The 18,136-nt window shown below is 55.3% G+C and overlaps 8 protein-coding genes across 8 annotated transcripts; 5 read left to right on the top strand and 3 right to left on the bottom strand.

Annotated features, from left to right (window-relative positions):
- Positions 1-227: 227 nt before the first annotated feature.
- Positions 228-3,512, top strand: K452DRAFT_287276 (uncharacterized protein). The gene is made up of 4 exons (XM_033540443.1): positions 228-712; positions 765-1,282; positions 1,372-2,375; positions 2,554-3,512. Exons 1-4 carry the CDS (start codon positions 326-328, stop codon positions 3,405-3,407), a joined length of 2,763 nt encoding a protein of 920 aa, XP_033397784.1. The 5' UTR covers positions 228-325; the 3' UTR covers positions 3,408-3,512.
- Positions 3,513-4,082: 570 nt separating this feature from the next.
- K452DRAFT_308466 (uncharacterized protein) lies at positions 4,083-4,997 on the top strand (the record flags this gene model as incomplete). The annotated part of the gene is made up of 6 exons (XM_033543160.1): positions 4,083-4,086; positions 4,227-4,250; positions 4,315-4,365; positions 4,428-4,631; positions 4,704-4,771; positions 4,935-4,997. The coding sequence occupies 6 exons, from the start codon at positions 4,083-4,085 to the stop codon at positions 4,995-4,997; spliced, it is 414 nt and encodes a 137-aa protein (XP_033397783.1).
- A 672-nt stretch (positions 4,998-5,669) lies between these two features.
- K452DRAFT_308465 (uncharacterized protein) lies at positions 5,670-6,398 on the top strand (the record flags this gene model as incomplete). Its single annotated transcript, XM_033543159.1, has 2 exons — positions 5,670-6,012; positions 6,079-6,398. 2 exons carry the CDS (start codon positions 5,670-5,672, stop codon positions 6,396-6,398), a joined length of 663 nt encoding a protein of 220 aa, XP_033397782.1.
- A 170-nt stretch (positions 6,399-6,568) lies between these two features.
- Positions 6,569-9,792, bottom strand: K452DRAFT_287269 (uncharacterized protein). Its single transcript, XM_033540442.1, has 6 exons — positions 9,689-9,792; positions 9,395-9,576; positions 8,178-9,336; positions 8,020-8,115; positions 7,772-7,957; positions 6,569-7,716 (listed from the first exon to the last, which is right to left on the bottom strand). The coding sequence occupies exons 1-6, from the start codon at positions 9,732-9,734 to the stop codon at positions 6,731-6,733; spliced, it is 2,655 nt and encodes an 884-aa protein (XP_033397781.1). The 5' UTR covers positions 9,735-9,792; the 3' UTR covers positions 6,569-6,730.
- A 294-nt stretch (positions 9,793-10,086) lies between these two features.
- K452DRAFT_298073 (uncharacterized protein) lies at positions 10,087-11,463 on the top strand (the record flags this gene model as incomplete). Its single annotated transcript, XM_033542085.1, has 3 exons — positions 10,087-10,668; positions 10,721-11,110; positions 11,167-11,463. The coding sequence occupies 3 exons, from the start codon at positions 10,087-10,089 to the stop codon at positions 11,461-11,463; spliced, it is 1,269 nt and encodes a 422-aa protein (XP_033397780.1).
- Positions 11,464-11,613: 150 nt separating this feature from the next.
- On the bottom strand, positions 11,614-13,248 carry K452DRAFT_206908 (uncharacterized protein; the record flags this gene model as incomplete). The annotated part of the gene is made up of 1 exon (XM_033536114.1): positions 11,614-13,248. A coding segment is annotated over one exon (1,635 nt), but the record flags the coding sequence as incomplete, so codon positions are not given.
- Positions 13,249-13,391: 143 nt separating this feature from the next.
- On the top strand, positions 13,392-14,578 carry K452DRAFT_26020 (uncharacterized protein). The gene is made up of 4 exons (XM_033538521.1): positions 13,392-13,536; positions 13,591-13,748; positions 13,804-14,053; positions 14,142-14,578. Coding segments are annotated over exons 1-4 (612 nt in total). The 5' UTR covers positions 13,392-13,534; the 3' UTR covers positions 14,344-14,578.
- Positions 14,579-14,675: 97 nt separating this feature from the next.
- On the bottom strand, positions 14,676-18,130 carry K452DRAFT_26023 (uncharacterized protein). Its single transcript, XM_033538523.1, has 5 exons — positions 17,696-18,130; positions 17,336-17,630; positions 16,373-17,243; positions 15,863-16,195; positions 14,676-15,708 (listed from the first exon to the last, which is right to left on the bottom strand). Exons 1-5 carry the CDS (start codon positions 17,846-17,848, stop codon positions 14,988-14,990), a joined length of 2,373 nt encoding a protein of 790 aa, XP_033397777.1. The 5' UTR covers positions 17,849-18,130; the 3' UTR covers positions 14,676-14,987.
- Between the last annotated feature and the right edge of the window lie 6 nt (positions 18,131-18,136).

The following is an 18,136-nucleotide window of genomic DNA, read 5'->3' as shown; positions in this document are numbered from 1 at the left end:
TTGCGCTTTCGAAGTATTACCGTCCGGCCAATACAATACAGAGCACTATTATTCAGGCGACGGCTGTATTGACGTGGGTGCTGGTGTTGATGGAGGATGGGCCAGGTGAGACAGACGGCGCACCTTAACCCCACAAATAGGGTAGGGCCGTTTTCTGCCGCGCACAAAGTCATTGAACGGCAACTTCCTGCACACCGCTTGGCAAATCACCACTCACGGCTCTGCATCTCTCGGCACGCAGCTGGTGTCACGAAGGACGGCACTTCGTCTACTCGTGTTGTTGCAAACCCCTTTCCCATACGTTTCTTGGTAACGTGCGCGCATCATGGCTGCCCTTAGTGTAGGAAGCATCGATGAGAAGGTGGCTACATCTGGCACCAACATTAAGCAAGCGCTTAAAGATTGCACCAAAAAACTTCAAAAAAGACCAAAGGATCCGTATCTGCTCTACTGGAAGGCCGCCGTCCACTTGAAGTTCGGAAAGAGGGAGGAAGCAATCCAACAACTTGAGGAGCTCTGCGACTGGACTCCGGCTATAACCGACCCCCAGCTTCTGTCAGCCGTCTACTCCAAGCTTGTGGATGGCAATGGGTCCGAATCGAAGCGGCAGGCATTGTGGCAAAATGCCTTCAAGTCGACCAAAGACAGTGACACTCTGATCACATGGTTTGAGAGTGCGGCTATCCATGACCGTTGGAAGGAGGCACAGCAGGTGAGACCTCTCGGACTGGCGTATTGCTGCCGGTTAATGACCTGGAAAACAGGCTCTAGTTGTTCTGAGCAGCAAGTTTCCCAAAGACGAGCATTATCTGTTCTCCCTTCCTGCCGTCTCGCAATTGGCGGCAGACGTGCTTCAAACGAACGATCAAAAAATGTCTCAGTTCTACACGCTTTTATCGTACAAAAAACTGTCTGCGGCCGTCACCAAAGCCATGAAAGGCGACAAGTCGGTGGACGCAGTCACGACCCGCCGTGAACTTCGGTTGGTCTTGCAAATTTATCTCAAGCAAGGCCGTCGCAAAGAGGTGTTGGAGATTCTCGACGATCCCATTATCGGGCTTTTTTCGCAGCTTGTTCTTTGCGATTTGAGTTTTGTCCGTATGAAAATTGAAGTACTTTTGGAGGAGGAAATGTGGCAGCAGTTATGGGATTTCTGCGTAGCGGCCCTCAAAGGCACCCACAGTCCCGACGAGAAGTCTAGAACATCTTACGACCTTTGGCAGACTGATTACATTCTGTGGAAAGGGTTACACGCTTCCTGCAACGCGTTATTGTCGCAAGAGTAAGTCAATTTTCCCATGTCCAGGTCGTCGTCCCGCTCTCTCTGCACCACCGGAACGAACTCTTCGGGCTCATATCCACGCCATCTAGTATGTCCGACGATGCGCGAGAGCAACTGCGCCAAACGGCTGGAAACATACACGAGCAACATGAAGCCAAGAACCGACGCGCGCGGCTTTTGGCAAGAACAGCAGGCAGTTTGCCAGACCAAGATGCCCTGCTTGAGAGTTGCTGTTCTTATTTCCAGGGGTTCTCAAAAGAAAGATATTGCTTCGATGATCTACGCCCCTACATCGAAATGCTCGAAAGCTCCCACCAGGCTAAATTCGAAGACTGGTATCACGAGCTTATCCGCGGCAAAGACCAAATTCAAGACGGGGGGTCAGGACTCGCTGACGCTCTCCGGACCGAAGTGACCGCTTGTAAGATTGACTATCTGTTATCTATTTCGACGCAAGACGGAGCGTCAAAAGAAAGGCTCGAAACCTTTGCCCAAGAGTGCATTAAGTTGCTAAAACGGACCGGAGAGGATGACTACGCTTCCCAAGAAGACATCTGCGCGCTGGCGGTAATGACTCTGGTCAAGCTTCACGAAACCGGCGCTTCTCAAGAGTATCTGGTTCAAGCTGAGATTCTGATGCGCCAGCTGCTATCTACTGTAGGAGACAGCCGCAAAGCTGGACTTTTACAAGCTCGTCTTGTTTCCTTCTTAGGAAATTTCAGTGAAGCCATGCAGGTGTGGTCTGGACTCCGCATCAAAGAAGTTCTATCTGAGACACTCGGGCACCACATGTTTACGAGGGTATCTATTACTCACCCATTCCCGTATACTGCCAGGATGGATGGCAGATCAAAACAAGATCCCATCAATGCGCTGGAGAAAAGTTTAAAGACGGCGACAACTATCATTCACAGGATAGACAACTTCATGGGCGCAGATCTTGAGGCCATGCAATATGATCGGCTTTTGGAAATTGCTGACTTCAAAGCGGCCCTAACTCGGAGCATGAGCTACCACCTCCTGTTCCTCGAAAGACGACGAATTCAGCGCCTCAGAGGCCTTTCATGCGACGATCTTTATCTGGACTTGATAGGTATGTGGTAAAGCAAACTGAATGTTGCCTTGCATGATTGCTAGGTCTGGGCAGCGTTCAGTCGCTCTGAGCTGGGTTCCCCAAGGCCGTTTCAGAGCTTCGCAGATGGTGTCTGAGATCGAAAACTGCTTCAAATCTATTAAGATATTAAGAACCTCCACTAACATGCTATTAACAGATGGTAATGTTGCCGGCCTGATCGATAGCCGTGACACGCAAAGACTATGGAATTATGAACATTCGAAGGCTCCTCGATTCGAGAACTTGATTGCTTCGGGGCCTCTTCCGGGACGCTACTGGATAGCTTTGTATCTGTTCATTGACGACACCTGTGCCCTCATTTCCTCACCGGAAAGTTCACGTATACACATGGGAATGGTCGAAGGGAAACTGAAAAGCGTTACCTCAGATGATGACGCTGAGCTGACAACGGCTGAAAAATCCGTTACATCTGGTTGGAAGAAGTTGCGTACGCTTGCTACCATGGCCCTCCTCGGGGAAAAGATCGAAGGGATATCCGAAGCTTTCGAGGATATGAAAGCATGGCTCTCTGGAATCCGAGAGGATACCTCTCTTGCTGAGGCTCTGAAGAAACTTTCGATCAAAAGTGAGGGAAGCTTTGATCTTCTTCCTTTGGCGCCACACGTTCAACCAATGTTCTTGATTATGGAACTTCTGCAAGCCTGCATGCGTTTCTCCGATGCGGCTTTTAAGATCCAAAAAAGCAAGTCGCAAAAGTGGCACAGCAGTATACCAAAAAAAGAAATTGCTGGACTGCAGTCTGTGGCTCAGGACCTCTTCCAAGCTGTCCGTCAGCGGGCACTGGACTGGACAAACAAGCTTACCGACGGTGCCTCTGAGGATCTCATGAAGCATGCAAGTTCCGGAGCTATCGGGGAAGCCATGGAGGGACTGCTGGGGAGTCGCGCGAAGCCAGCAACTGCGGAAACGGCATCGATGCTTGTCCAGGGTGCGCTTGCTACCCTTGATGGAGTACTGCAGGTGAAATTGGAGTCGAAACAGAGTTCTTAGATGAATGTCTTGGACCCATGCTACGGTCCATGGAGGCTCTTCCAAAGAAATAATTGAGTTGTGGGACAGACGAATACCACTACTGTCAAAATTTCAGTCCTGGCACAGCAAGGGGAGTGGTCTTTAGTAATAGTCTGCTCTCTATTTGGTCTTTGTCATGTGTGCCACTGCGCCATTGTGTTGACATCTAATCAGTTTCATTTGTCCTTTCATGGAAAAGAACATATTTCTCTGGTTACATGGGTAAAATATTACTTATACTCCAAAAAACCGAAAAATAATCAAGCCATGAAGTCAAGTATTAATTTACAATACAAAGCATGTAGGTCCCCACGAGTTACTCGTCGTCAATGCACCGTAGCTCACATAGACATGCAAATTACAATAGAGTCTACCTTTCAGCCGTAATAGTTTTAAAAATATGAGGGTTGATAGTATCTGTTGATGGGCACTGCAGCCGAGACCCAGAATGACTTCAAGTTAAAATCATGTAGATAGTGTTGTCAGTTTAGCTTTCATGCATGGAGCTGTTGACACGCCTTCTCTCGGGTGACTGAACTTCAAACTGATTTCTGAAGTTGGAAGGAACCACCTCCACATAAAACCTTTCAACTTCCTCACTGCCATCTCCTACACCTTTTTACATACACCTAATTCCTGACAAGATCGCCCATAATGAGTAAGTTCATCCTGCCGATCCGCCATATATCCATATTAATGACTTCACCAAGATCTCCGTAAAATCAGCACGGTTGACTACAAAGGTACTTTAATTGTCTTTTGCAAATACTTCCTTGACCAGTACTAATCACTGAATAGAGTCACGCACCAACGCGACGAAAGGTCCGTCTTATAGACGTCTCGCTGCAGAATATTGGCAGACCAGCTATAATAACGACCAATCTAGGCTCAAGCCCCGCCAAGATCACACCGTCTCCAGCCGCCATCAAGAAGTCGGGTCAGCGTGGCTCTCTCCATGACAAGCCAGGCCTGACACACTGCTAACACAAAGTCTCACAGGCACAACGACCCACCGCGTCTCGTCTATCTCTCAACCAGGCCAGACTTCTACTTCTCGTGGTCATGGCCGCCCTCGTCGCAGCCAGCATCCCGTCGTCGTGATTGCAAAGACGCCTCCTCGCAAGCAGGGCAAGCCAGCTGAGATCGCTGACAGTGGCGAGACGGACGGCCGTGGTGCCCACTTGAAGGAGATGCATAGGTTCTGTGAGTAGCCGTCAACAAGCCCCCCCTCGTCCCAAATTTCCTTTGACCAGGACGACGCTAACGCGGATGCAGTCAGGGAAAAGCGCCCTCAACTTGCGCAGTGGAGTTTCAAGACGCAGCAGAAGAAGTTGGGCAAAATGGTAAGGCTCTCTTCTTGGTTCCCTCTAGTAAAGCATCGTAGCTAATGCGGCACGTAGTGGAAAGAGTCGTCGCGGAACCCCAAGAACAAGTGAGGTGCTAGGGGTGTTGGCGGTAAAGGGAGGCGTTAGGATGGTCGGATAACGCTTGCACCACTTGGGGCAGGGGGCCAACCTCGTGGCGCAGATCCCCGACATTGGCGAATCAAAACCCGTCGAGGCTGAGTGATAAAATTCGTGGCTCCAGACAACGGAAGCACAGCAATAATGCTTCGGATTGCATTGCAAACCATCGAGGGGTACTTGCTGGGTTAAAAAAAAAAAAAAAAAAAAAAAAAAATCAATCAACACTACCTGATTCTCCTTTTCCAGTTTTGGCTGTCAAAGAGAGAGAGAGAGAATCATGATAAACAGTCAAAAACTGGACAACTTAGCCCGACACATTTAATTGTTGAAAGGTTGCTGAATGTTGATCCAATGCGCCGTGAAGTGTGTGCCACGAATTGCACTACAGAGCCCTCGCGCGTGGCGCCGTCCTGCTGTTTCACACCAAATCCGATCCCCCCCTGCCCCCGCCGTCTAGCACCCCTCATCTACTCTCACCATGTCCACCGCCAGACTCTCCCCACGTCTCTCAACCAGTGCTTCTCCTATCTTTTACAAGCCGCGCCCCCAGTCCTCGACCAAGCTCTTCTCCACCTCCTCTCGCCTTCTCGCCAAGCGCAGCGGCAACCCCGAGTACTCGCCTATCCGCGTCTGGCCCTTCGTCCTCATCTTCGCCGCCGGCACCGTCCTCTTCACCCAGATCGTCAAGCAGCGCCAAGGAACAGCGCCGCCCCCGGGACAGTCGACCCCGCTCAACTACAGCTCGCAGCCCCCGCCGCAACAGCAAAAGTAAACAATGGCCTCGACCGAAGCGCAGATCCAGCAGCTGCCCGCCGCGTCGCGCGGCAAGCCCGCCTTCGACCCCGAGAAGATCACCGTCATCTTCGTCCTGGGCGGCCCTGGCGCCGGCAAGGGCACCCAGTGCGAGAACCTGAAGCGCGATTACTCCTTCAAGCACCTGTCTGCGGGCGACCTTCTGCGCGAGGAGCAGGACAGGCCTGGCTCCCAGTTCGGTCAGCTGATCAAGGATTACATCCGCGAGGGCAAGATTGTTCCCATGGAAGTCACGATCCAGCTGCTTGAGAATGCCATGCGTGCGGCCATTGACGACGAGGGCAAGACCAAGTTCCTGATCGATGGTACGGGCCCTGCGAGAGAGCGTTGACTCTTCATTTTTATCTGTAAACTGACTCTTGGGATTCCAGGTTTTCCCCGCAAGGTTGACCAAGCCCATGCCTTTGAGGCCTCCGTCTGCCCCTCCAAGTTCACTCTCTTCTTCGACTGCTCCGAGGAGGTCATGGAAGCGCGCCTGCTCAACCGCGGCAAGACGTCCGGCCGCGCCGATGACAACCCCGAATCGATCAGGAAGCGTTTCAGGACTTTCGTCGAGACTTCCATGCCCGTCGTCGATGAGTTCTCTGCTCAAGATCGTGTGGTTAGGATCGAGGCGAACCAGCCGCCCACTGCCATCTACGACATTGTCAAGGTCAGGCTTGCGGCGAGGGGCATTGCTTTCGGTTCCTAGAGGATCGGCCATTCATGGCGGGGCTAAAGGAGGGGCGGATACACGGCAGCGTTTGGATTAGCTTTTTGCAATATAGATACATATTTTTTTGCTGATGGCGTCGACTTTTGGCTTGCGCAGATCACGACAGAGGTTGTCCACTGTGCTCAGATTCAACAAAACTTCAATTAGAGCGTCCTAGATCCGTACTCTCCATTCCATCCTAGCTTAATCAGCGCCTATAATACACTGTATGATATCATTTACGAGAAGCGAAAAAACTGTAGCCCCCAAAGGAAAACTTGTCATCGCACTTGGATCGTGCAGTCATTGACATGGCAGGATCGTAGCATTTAGTCATCCATGGGCTTGTCCACCAACTCGACACCAACCGGCCTCTGCTCCTCGACCGCCGGCGAACTCGGCGTCTCGCCATCTCTCATGCTGCCCATGCTGTCGCGCTTGTTGCTGATCAGGCTGTGTCTTGCCAAGCTTCCGGGCTTACGAGGGAATCGCGAGGCCGTGACGCTGGATCGGTTGAAAGAGTTGCGCTTTTCAACGGTAGCGGAGGTGGGTGTGGACGAGCCGTCAGAAGTGATGCTGTCCCGGTTAGAGGCGGAAATGGTTGTCGATGCGCTGTCTCGGTTCGAACTTGTGCTGGTAGTTGAAGCGGAACCATTTGCCGTGGGCTTCGGGGGAGAGTAATCATTGATGACGGGCGAACCTTCCGCGGAGCCGGGAACTTCAAGTGAATTTCTGCTCGGACCGGTGGTACGGCGCTCGGTAGGGCTAGTCTGGATGGGAAATCGAGTCTCTGCTCCAGAACTTCGATCCCGCCGATGGATCCGCGGGCTCGCAGCCGGGCTCGGAGCGCGGCTGCTGCGCGAAGCAATGGCGCGCTGCCGTTCCTCCATGGCCAGGCGGCGGTTGCTCTCATCCGTGCTTATGGCGCGCGGCCTAGAGGCACCCGAGTTGCTGTGAGTCAACGCCGAAGCGCGCTTCAGCTCGCCGAAAATGGCGTCTTTGTGCGCGAAGAGATCGCGGATAAGGCGGTAGCTGTAGCGTTCGTTCATGGTAAGCGAGTTCTCTTGCCGCGGGCGCAAGATACACGGGGACAGTGTCTGCGCAAGGGTCGCAATGTAAGTCTCGTCGGCCGAGGTGAGCTCAATGAGCCGGACAAAGTGAGTCGTGATGGCGTCCAGAGTGGCAATGTTGGCCAAGCGGAGCTGTCCAAGGGTGGACTGAATAACGGAAATGCGGGTCTCTTCGGTCGTAGAAGGCGCAGTCTGACTGTAGATGGTCTTGATGATTTCGTAGACGTGAGAAGACACAAGAGAATCTGGCAATGTTTAGCTTGCGAAAGCCGCGTGGAAGCTTCTCTCATGTTTGCTTACCTGGCAACTCCAGAAGATACAATTTCAGAACGCTGGCAACGATGGGTATCTCATACTTATCAAGGACATCATGTTCAATGGGCTGGCCGGTGTTGATGGCGGAGCGGAGGTGGTGAGTAGCGGCGAGAGGCACGTCGACCAGCCATATGCCGCGGCGGGCCTCGTCGCCTTCCAGATCGGGGTAGTCTGCATTTTTTTTGTCAGAAAAAGAAGGGGTTTGAGGCAGAGCGGGCCACGGATGAACATACGGTTGTCAAGGAAAGTCAGAATCGTAGTGACGATGATGGGCACGCGCTTGCGATCCGAGCGAGCCCTAGCCTCGAGGTCGACACCAAACGTTTGCTCTGCGATATTGTTAGACACGCGCGCTCACAGGCGAATGGATTAACGGGCGATTTCGGCTTACCATCAACAGAGTTGTAGTAGTTCTCGTAAGTGAGGACCTTGGGCACAAAGTGACCGGTTCGGTAGTTCTCCAAGAGATACCTCAGGTCACCCAGGGGCTGCACCGTCTCCTGGAACAGCATCATGTTGTCAACGGTGCTCTGCAGGGCCGGGATGACATTGCTGATGGCGCCCGAGAAATCCAGAATCACGGCCTTGATAGCCTTTAGGCGGTCCAATTCGCACCTCTCCATGAACTTGAGATTGTCGACCATAGCCTCTTCCAGGTTGCAGCGGAGAGCATCCAGCTTCTTGACAGAGGCCTTGTAGCGTTCATCGGCCTCGCGGGCCTCGCGACGAAGCTTGTCGGAGGGCGTCTCGTTAGGCCGGGGGTTGTTGAGGGGGTTCCAGCCGGACAGGTACTCGCTGACGGCGCTCGAGGGCGTGTCGGCCGTCATGCTGTCCGAAGACATGGTTGAGGATATGCGCTCAAGTGGCTTCTTCTTTTCGGGGATGCCGGTGAGTCTGAAGACCTTTGGCCTCCACTGATAGTTCATCTTGGAGCTGTTTGCAAAGTTGTTGCCCACAGTGCCGAGCAGGCGGAGGAAGCCGTTGCCGACAAGGTCCTGGCCAATCTTTTCGGCGTAGCCGACGGTGGTGGCGCCCATGTGCTTCTGGATGTACTCGGTGATGTCGGCGCCGGTCGAGACGTTCTGATAGGTGCCGATGATGGGCAGCTTGTACTCGCCGAGCTTGATGTTCTCGAGCATGTGCGTGAGGATTTTCTTGACGTCTTCGGGCTGGTACGTCTGGTCGCCCAGCTCGATGGGTTCGTCATCTTGGTCCTCGGGCTCCGACAGGCGCACAGTAGGGATGTTGTTCTTGGGGCTCTGAGCAGTCTCCGGGATGGGCTCCTGGAAGGCCAGCTTGTCCTCTTCCTCCAAGTCCTCGACCAGGCGGCACTTGTTGTAGTACTGGCTGCGGAATTTCCTGACGGCGTCGGCCTGCTTGTCGTGGACCTTGATACGGGACTGGAGGTCGTCTTGCGAGTTCTGCACGCGCGCGGCGTGGGCTTCACACCAACGGCTGAAGGGGGTTATGACGAGGTCGCGGATATTAGAGGCAATCTTGCGGTGACTCTGCGAGGCGGCCTCCATTTCGCTGCGCATGCCCTCGTAGGCCTAGGAGAGCGGGTTAGCGACGGGGCCATGGTGTGACGGGGTACAGGGTGCAGCTCACCTTGCGCACGCTGGCGCCGTCATCGCGCCCAAAGCCGCCCGACGTCTTGTCGGTGGCAGGTGCGATTTCGCCCAGGCGCTGGCCGTAGACGTCCTCGGCCTCGGCGCGCATACGGGCGATAGTGAGGACCTGCTCATTCTCTTGCACGCCCTGCTGGAGCTTGCCGAAGAGCACGCCCAGGCCTGCGGAAGCGAGTTAGACAACGTACAAAGGGCAAAGGGGGAAAAAAAGAGAGAAAGAAAAAAAAAAAAAAAAACCAAGGAAAGGTGGGAATGGGTAAGTGGGCGCGCGCACCTCCGGCATAGTCGCCAGACCAGAAGGAATTTGCGAAGCCCGACATGACGATGGGCTGGCCAGCAGCGCAGGCAGGTGGGAAAGGGTGGCGGGATTGGTGGCGGCGACGGTGGGTGGTGCTAGCGGGCGGCGGGCATAGAGGTCGAGGGAGAGCGGGAGCGAGAGGGTGTTAATGAAGGCCAAGGTAGGGCAGTTAAGGAGGCAGGCGGTACTTGTAATATTCCAGCGTCTCACGGGGCATCCAGAGCGCGAGCGTTACGAGCCGGACGCGCCGAGTCAGGGCCAATCAGTGCAAATCTCCGTGCACCTGCACCTAGTTGGTTTAAGTTTACTGCATACAAGAATAACTACCTACATACATACCTACACAGGTCTATCTGTCGGTCGGTCGGTTCAGCATGGCCCTCAACACGCCCAAGCAGCTGCAGTACTGGAAGCGCTGCCTCAAGACCTTCCTCCCCCACCACTACACGGGCAATGACTGCAATCGCATGACGTTGGCCTTTTTCATCCTCTCGGCCCTGGACCTGCTGGGCGAGCTGGACTCCTCCATGTCACAGGGCGAGCGCGACGACTACATCGCCTGGATCTACCGCTGCCAGCACCCTCGTGACGGCGGCTTCCGCGGCGGGCCTGCCACTGACCTCGATGGCAGTGCAAGCCCCGCCAACGCCCACTGGGATCCAGCCAACCTGCCCGCCACCTTCTTTGCTCTGGCTTCGCTGCTGTTGCTGCGCGACGACCTGAGCCGCGTGCGTCGCCGTGACTGCCTGGCCTGGCTGCCCAAGCTGCAGCGGCCCGACGGCAGCTTCGGCGAGACGCTGGGCGAGGGCGGGCGCATAGAGGGCGGCTTGGACACGCGCTTTGGCTACTGTGCGGCCGGCGTGCGCTGGATTCTGCGCGGCCATGCTGAGGGCCCCGTCGACGCCGTGGCCGACGTCGACGTGCCCGCCCTGGCCCGCCGCGTCGCTCTGTCACAGGTAGGTTAATAGCTCTCTAAGGTCCTCTTACCATGCTAACAATCTTCCCCAGACCTATGATGGCGGCATCTCCGAGGCGCCTTTCCACGAGGCCCACGCCGGCTTCACCTACTGCGCCCTGGGTGCCCTGTCCTTTGTCGGCCGCCGCCTCGACGTGGCCGACGCCGACCTGGCTACGCGCTGGCTGATCGCGCGCCAGACGGCCACGCTCGACGAAGACGACGCCATTGACTCGACGGCCGCCGACGAGACCGACTCGCCCAGCACCTGCCACGACGCCCACTCGTTTGTCAAGCTGCGCGCCTTTCCCTCGGAAAAGGGCCGCCTGAACTACGAGAACCGGCCCGCTGACCGCTTCGACCTGCGCTGTCTCGGCTTCAACGGCCGCTGCAACAAGATCGCAGACACCTGCTACGCCTGGTGGGTTGGCGCATCGCTGTCGGTACGTATCCCTCTCCCTCTCCTGCTGCACGCCCACACGTCTGACGCGCCGCGCAGATGCTCGGCCGCCTCGACCTGCCGGCGCACGATGCCGCCCGTCGCTACCTGCTGGAGAAGACGCAGCATGCCGTCGGCGGCTTTGGCAAGGTGCCCGGCGACCCGCCAGACATCTACCACTCGTACCTCGGCCTGGCTTCGCTTTCTCTCCTGGGCGAGCCCGGCCTCAAGCCGATGCGCCCCGAGGCGTGCATCAGCGAAGACGCCTGTGGCTTCTTGGAGTCGCTGCCCTGGCGCAGAAAAATCGTGGGGCTCGCTGCTGCTGAGAATAGTTACATTGCTGCGAGCGGCGGCTGATCGCCATGGCGGCTCTAAAAATAAATATGTTTCACTGTGGGCCCGGCCCCGTCGCTGTGGGGGCGGCCGCCTTTCTGTCCCAAACAAACGCCGGCCCTTTTTTCTCTGGCCCTATTCGGCCACTCCTGTCTCCTCCCCGGCTGCCCCGTTCCTCTGCACTTCCATAACCACGGCGGCGTTCTTGCCCGCAAACTTCCGCCATCTCCCCAGTCTCGCCTCCTTACCGACGGCCGCGACGACGCAGATCCCGTCCCGACCCCTGTCGCCCCGCTCGAACACCGAGAGATCATTGACGACGCCCCTGACCTTCGCCGTTCCACTCTCCTGGGTCGCCGTTACGCTGTCGCTCATCGGCCCGTCACCGCCTTCGCCTGGCGACGTTTGGCCCACGGCTCCCAGCGGCTCAATCCTCTTGCCATCCTCACTAACCCTCCACGCCCGAACCCACCCATCCCAACTTCCACTGAGAATCACGTCCGTGTATGGTATGGTGATCAGTGCAGTGATCCACCTCGGCTGTTGCGGCGGTATCCAGACATCCTCGCCCTCCAGTTTGGCGTCCGCATGCACCTCGTCGGGCCTCATGGGCGGGTCCAAGCCGTGTGCGAGTGGTAGCGTGAAGACGGGCTTCTTCTTGTTGATGGACCACAGCGAAATGGAGCCGTTGTCACTACCAGTGACGAACGTCTCCTCGTCGACGAGCGCGATCCTGTCGATGCTGCCCTCTGCATAACCCCCTCCTGCCTTGCTCGTGCTTCCACCAGACCTGTTCGTTCTCGTGACACTCGTCCCGCCGCCGCGAAAGACCAGCTGGCTCTCCTCGACAACCTTCCACAGCCTTGCGGTCCGATCCCGTGCTCCCACACTGACACATCTCTCCTGCGCCAACGCTGCAATGTCAATGACTGCGTCCTGATGTCCAAACAGCGTCTCGACATATGCCAGTTCATCCAGACTCCACGTTTTGATCGTTCGGTCTTTGCTCGCGCTGAAAAGCTGGTTCGTGCCGCGGCGGAAGGCAAGAGATATTACCGCATCGCGGTGTTGGGTGAAGACCTTCAGAGGCGTGAGGTCTCCGGCGCGCCAGATGATGAGCTTCCTGTCCGCACCGCCGGTTGCAACAAACTTGCCATCGCCAGAGGCGGCGATGCAGAGTATGGGCGCAGTGTGGTGGTGGAACGTGGGGTCGTTGGCGCGGTTCTTGTTTCCCTTGGTATAGACGAGCTGGGTGGGACGACGGCGGGGAGTAAGGCTGGTGGGCAGGTTGGCGGTCGAATCGGGGGGTGTGGGTATAGACCATTTGATCAGAGCCATGTCTTTGGTGGCCGTGTATGCGTAGGGCGGGCATGTTGCGGCGGCCGTGGTGGCCTGGTTGTCGGCGCGGAAGAGGGTGTGCTCGGCGGCAGAGAAGTCGAGGGAGGATGCAATGCGGCGGTAGAGGCGACCCTTGGCCTCGGCAACGTCTTCCTTGAGGCGTTCGGCGATGAGGTCGCGATCAATCTCGGCAGCGTCGAAGCCGGCCTCGTCTACCTCCTCGCGAATGTTGTCCAGGTAGCGCTCGGCGAGGCGCAGGCGGCGCTCGGCAGCCGTCTCGTCTGCGGCGTCGGAAGCCGTGTCGTCGGTGTCGCCATGGTCGTCGTTGTCCGGGTGGTCGCCCTGGTCTGAATCTTCGCTAGAAATGGAATCCTCGCGACGGCGGCGCTGCGTCTTGGGCCTGTCAGGTGCGGCGGCCGAGGTGCGCTTCCTCTTGCGCTGGGAGGCCGGCGCAGTGAAAAAGGACGACATTGTTCGGTGGCGGCAGCGAGGTTTTGCTGCGAGAAAGACAGCGACAGAATAAATTTCGCCAAGATTTCTCTTCGTCGGCCGGTCAAAGCTCCGACCGGGACGACGTACCCAAGAGCTGCTGGCTGGTCGGAGCTGCCCTTCACCACCACCTCTCCAACATCACAACCACATCAACCACCGCCCACCCCGACTCGCTCTCGCCTGCTCGCCTGCCCTCCGCGTCGAGCACATCTCGTCCCCGCCTCTCTCGCGCCCCGTCCCCGCCTCTTCTTCGCCGTCGCCCATCATGTACGTCGAGCCCGCCCCGACGCCCGCGCCTGCACCTCGCTGACCAGCTCACAGGGAGGTCCTGCTTGGTATCACCGGCAAGGACTTCACCATCATTGCCTCCTCCAAGGCTGCCATGCGCGGCGCCAGCATCCTCAAGGCCACTGACGACAAGACCAAGGTGCTGAACAAGCACACGCTCATGGCCTTCTCCGGCGAGGCGGGCGACACGGGTGCGTACGCCAGCCTCTCGCGCCCATGCTCAGTATTGCTGACACGTCCATGCAGTCCAGTTTGCCGAGTACATCCAGGCCAATGTCCAGCTGTACTCGATGCGCAACGACACCCACCTTCGCCCAGCCGCTGTTGCCAGCTTCGTTCGCGGCGAGCTTGCCCAGGCACTTAGGTCGCGGAGACCCTACACCGTCAACCTGCTGCTGGGCGGCATGGACCCCATCACTGACAAGCCTTGCTTGTACTGGTGTGACTACCTGGCTGCCCTGGCTCCCGTACCTTATGCCGCTCACGGTTATGCTCAGTACGTTGTGCCCTACCTGGAGCTCCACTCGGCTCTGGCCCTTCGCGCGTTTGATGAGCTTCGTTTGCTGATCTCTGTCAACTGCTAGGTACTACTGTCTCTCCATTCTCGACAAGCACCACCACCCGGGCATCAACTTCGAGCAGGGCATGAAGATCTTGCGCATGTGCACCGACGAGCTTAAGCGGAGATTGCCCATCGACTTCAAGGGCGTTTCGGTTAAGGTGATCAGCAAGGATGGCATAAGAGAAGAAGAGTACAACGACGACGCGCCTGTCAAGCCGGCGTAGCTGTTGAGCGGCTGCTGCCATCGTCAGACGGGTGCCGGAGACGGTTGATTGGCGTTTATGACATGTGTAATAACAATGGCTACGTGGATCTAGTTGAACCGAGTGTCACAGCTTTGACTGCGACCAGCTGATTTCTAACACGAGCGCATTGATGCAAAGCACACCGTATACGGTCCCAGCAGACTATAATTTATGCTTATAGATGTGATCATTCAAGGCCCTACGCGGGAAAGTTGATTGTAATCCGCCATTGTACGTTTTCCAGTATTGGCCTCACCCACGTTCATCCGTCGCAGCAAATACCCCATACGTAGTCCTACACCAGATTCGTCAGACATTGGTAGCGTGCTGCTAGTTGCTCCACACGCACTCCTATTTCAATCTCACTTTCCTCGCACAATAGAGCAAACTATTGTTCCGCGGGCGTGGCGAAGGTTGCCGAAAGCGATCGGTCCTTGGGTAGGTGTTTCGACATCTTTCCGCAAAACCAACGTTGCTCCTAACCTCGGAAGGTCCGTTGCATGCAATCACTATCATACCTATGCACTGCTGCTCAACATAGCCAGTGGTTGTTTAGTTTCTCCCGTAGATTCCAGTGCAAATATGGGTACAAGCCCGAAAGCTCCCCTCGTAGCTACGCGAATTCAGTCTCCTTGATAGCCCATGAAGGGATCGAATCCATCGTCTCCAAAGAAGTTCAACCCGTCAACTTTCTGGGACATCTTGCTAACTTCGTCGTTCCATTCGACGTCTCCACTCGTGCTCGTGTGAATTGGTCCAAGCAGCGGAGGGGGTTGATTTGGGAACGGAGAGAAAAAGTAGTTGCTAGGTTGTTCTCGTGATTCCACCGACGTTATGCGCCGCCGTTTAGGCACTACCTGTGTCGAAGGATTGAGGGACATGGAGCGTTTTTCCGGACGATACGCTTCGGCTTGGTCGTTACCGCTGCTACTGAAGTCGAAGGCGGTCGCAACGTCTCCTTGATTGCGATACAGGGTGTTCTCAACCTCGGTGGGTAACACGATCTGCCACTTCTGGACCAAACCCTTGATGATGTTCAGGCTTCCTGCTGCCCACGCATTTTGCTTAACGAGGTCCTGAAAGCTGTTACAAGCAAAAGCCAGATGATTCGTAGCAGAAACAGACGGTAAGTTGATGATGTGGATTGTGCACGCAGTCAGCAGGCAATGCATTTGAAAGGTAAAGATGCCAACAAGCCCGTAGAGCTGACGGTGCTGTGCGAATAAATCGGAAATGGCGTTCGCTGAAGTCCGGCATATTTCCCGCGGCGAAATATCCGAGTCAGTGAGTTCAGCTTTCAAAAAGGGTCGAAAAAGGAGCAGCACGGCTGCGTGATAATACATGCTATGCAAATGTTAACGGGGTTATGCTTCCTGACCGTGAAATGCTGTAATTAGAGGAATGCCACCGTATAAAGCTTCCTATGAGACTGTGATAAAGAGCGTCGGTTTGGCCAGCATACCGAGAGAAAAACACGATAAACCCTGAGACGACTTACTGGAGAGTGAGAATGTGAGGTACAGCATATGAAAGCGAAGACACGATAGATGGTAGCTTCGCGTACCACTGAAGGTACTTTTGGTATTCTTCAAGGAGTAGGCTGCCACTCATTGCTTGGGATGGTGCGAAGAACATCTGAAGAGTAGAATTGACGATTTTTGATAGGTTAACGAGTTGCCTGAATGTTGCAGCTCTGGCTCCCGGTTTTGAGCCTTCGACATCGTGTGCCGTCCACTTTTCTTCATCCCGTTTTGGATTACCCGTCGGCAAATCCACTGTTATAGCATTCGTAGGGATCATCGGTAAGCGGCCAAGGGTAAAACTACTGATTCTAAGAAAAGTCAGAACTGCAAAACAGCAGTGACCCAAGACGGAGTTGAGGCATAGAACTAAAGCTCATAAAGCCTTGCCGAGTTGTTGCGATGGAAACTGACTGACTCACGCCTAACCCTGGTAGAGGGAACAGCTGGCGTAGGAATTTGTGCACTGGTCTGCCAAGGGTACCTACTGATCAGAGACGAAGCAGCTCCAGAAAACATGAGTACGCGCTGTTTCTTCGATGTTTGCCGTAGGGCTGAGATTGTCGGATGCCGTCTTATCGCTCCGTAGATGCAAATTTAGATCAAGTGCCATCCGCGAGCTACGGCCACTGTAATGCCATGACGAGCTGAGGCGGCCATGATTTCCTTCAAAATGTGACAAGATAGACAAAGCAGCGACAGTGGGCAGGCTAGACGTTCGTTCTTGATTTAGTAAGCTGATAGCCTCATCGAAGAAATCTGTGCCGGTCGTATGTGGGTCGTCAGGTTTGTGCCGTTCCTGCGACTTTGGAGAAAAGAGACAACCGGCTGCGCATACAGCATTGACGAGGAGTCTTGAACAATACTTCGTCTGACCCGAGGCCATGTCAGCTCTAAACAGCTCCTCTGGAAAATTCGGTGTTAAGGGGTGCTGCCAGGTAAAATATAGTGCGAGGAGGTGCTCTATGAGCTCGGTCTCGTTGGTGACAGAAGTCCAAGGCTGGTCTATCAATTGACCTTCAGCGCCAGGGTCCCGTGAACTCTCATGAGGCACGCTTGACTCTGCACCCTTAACAAGTCCAAAAGCTTCGGGGCCAGAGAATTCCGTTTCCACATCGGGTGAGCTGGTGGGATCGCAGGGGCTCAAAGTTTGAAGCAGTGTGCCCGCCTGCGCCGAAGCTAAAACCGAGGATTCCTCCTCCCCCAGTCGTAGACGACGAACTATCTCATCTAACTCAACGGGCGGAGCGGTTGCTACGAGTTGAGCAAGGCTCTGGCTCTTCCGTGGTTCTAGAGCAGGTTGTTGTGCGAGTGCCAGGACGGGTGGACCATGTTTCGGGTTTTCCGACGCATGAGTGTCTGGCAAACAATCTCAAGCCTCAGCATACATATCCAAATAGGGAGGAGAGCAAGCCTCATGAATAGTGGTTCCTGCTCACAGCTGGTCTTACTAATAGCAGATGACGATTGTGGTCTGAGATTGAGGAGTAACCGACCGGAATGTGCCTGCCGCGCGACAGCACGAAAGTCGGCCTTTGTTCGTAATATACGGAGCAGTTCCTTCGCATCATCTTCACTGTAACGCTGGAGCATGGACAACAGTGAGTCGGCTGCACTCTTCTCAGCCTCTAGACTCTCCAGACTCTCTCTTAAAAATGTTAAACGACGTTGTTCGTCGGTCATGTCGTACTGACACTGTCCATCTCGAGCGAGACATTGTGAGCACGAAGGTCTCTTTCCATCGCACTGGAGAAGCCGGAGGGTCAGCCAGAAGACACAAAAGCCTCGTGGCAGGATGTTCTGGACCGTACCTTGGTCTTGCGCCTGCGACACGGCAGACAGGCAACGATAGTAATCTTGCCTCGTTTCGCATATGTAGGCTTCATGGGTGCTGGAGGTGTTGGATCGGGTTCAGGGTGGGAGCCAGCCTGAGAGGAAGGCAAAGGAAGAATAGGCTTGCTCATCGCGGAGAAGCGAGAGACATTGGTCTGGGACAGCACTCAGCTGCAGGTTCTCAAGAGATGGAAAGAAGTGGACAAGGGAATAGAGGGAGAGAAAGGCATGCAAGAACAGTGATGAGGGTAGCTGAGTGTTGGCGGGGATATTGCCCGCCTCCGCAACCAATCAGACGGGCGACTGGCCACACACGTCATTGGAACGGACTGGTTTATCTCGGCACGCAACCTATGGACATGCCCGGATAACTACCTACCAAAAATACGTGTACGCATGCGACGACGAGCAACAGCATG

Source organism: Aplosporella prunicola (assembly GCF_010093885.1).
Source record: "Aplosporella prunicola CBS 121167 unplaced genomic scaffold K452scaffold_12, whole genome shotgun sequence".
Taxonomy (NCBI): domain Eukaryota; kingdom Fungi; phylum Ascomycota; class Dothideomycetes; order Botryosphaeriales; family Aplosporellaceae; genus Aplosporella; species Aplosporella prunicola.
This window is presented reverse-complemented; position numbering and strand designations above follow the sequence as displayed.

Excerpts from the sequence above, each read along its gene's own strand:
- K452DRAFT_287269 (XM_033540442.1), bottom strand. The coding sequence starts at position 9,734 with ATGTCGGGCTTCGCAAATTCCTTCTGGTCTGGCGACTATGCCGGAG. Across the intron at positions 9,577-9,688 it reads GTCTGGCGACTATGCCGGAG|GCCTGGGCGTGCTCTTCGGC; the intron begins GTGCGCGCGCCC and ends TCGCTTCCGCAG. Across the intron at positions 7,958-8,019 it reads TCTGACTTTCCTTGACAACC|ACTACCCCGATCTGGAAGGC; the intron begins GTATGTTCATCC and ends AAAAAAATGCAG.
- K452DRAFT_287276 (XM_033540443.1), top strand. The coding sequence starts at position 326 with ATGGCTGCCCTTAGTGTAGGAAGCATCGATGAGAAGGTGGCTACATCT. Across the intron at positions 713-764 it reads GTTGGAAGGAGGCACAGCAG|GCTCTAGTTGTTCTGAGCAG; the intron begins GTGAGACCTCTC and ends CCTGGAAAACAG. Across the intron at positions 1,283-1,371 it reads AACGCGTTATTGTCGCAAGA|TATGTCCGACGATGCGCGAG; the intron begins GTAAGTCAATTT and ends CACGCCATCTAG.
- K452DRAFT_26020 (XM_033538521.1), top strand. Across the intron at positions 13,749-13,803 it reads CGGCGAGGCGGGCGACACGG|TCCAGTTTGCCGAGTACATC; the intron begins GTGCGTACGCCA and ends ACGTCCATGCAG. Across the intron at positions 14,054-14,141 it reads GCCGCTCACGGTTATGCTCA|GTACTACTGTCTCTCCATTC; the intron begins GTACGTTGTGCC and ends GTCAACTGCTAG.
- K452DRAFT_26023 (XM_033538523.1), bottom strand. The coding sequence starts at position 17,848 with ATGAGCAAGCCTATTCTTCCTTTGCCTTCCTCTCAGGCTGGCTCCCAC. Across the intron at positions 17,631-17,695 it reads GTCGCAGGCGCAAGACCAAG|TGCGATGGAAAGAGACCTTC; the intron begins GTACGGTCCAGA and ends CGGCTTCTCCAG. Across the intron at positions 16,196-16,372 it reads AGCTGCTTCGTCTCTGATCA|AATCAGTAGTTTTACCCTTG; the intron begins GTAGGTACCCTT and ends GACTTTTCTTAG.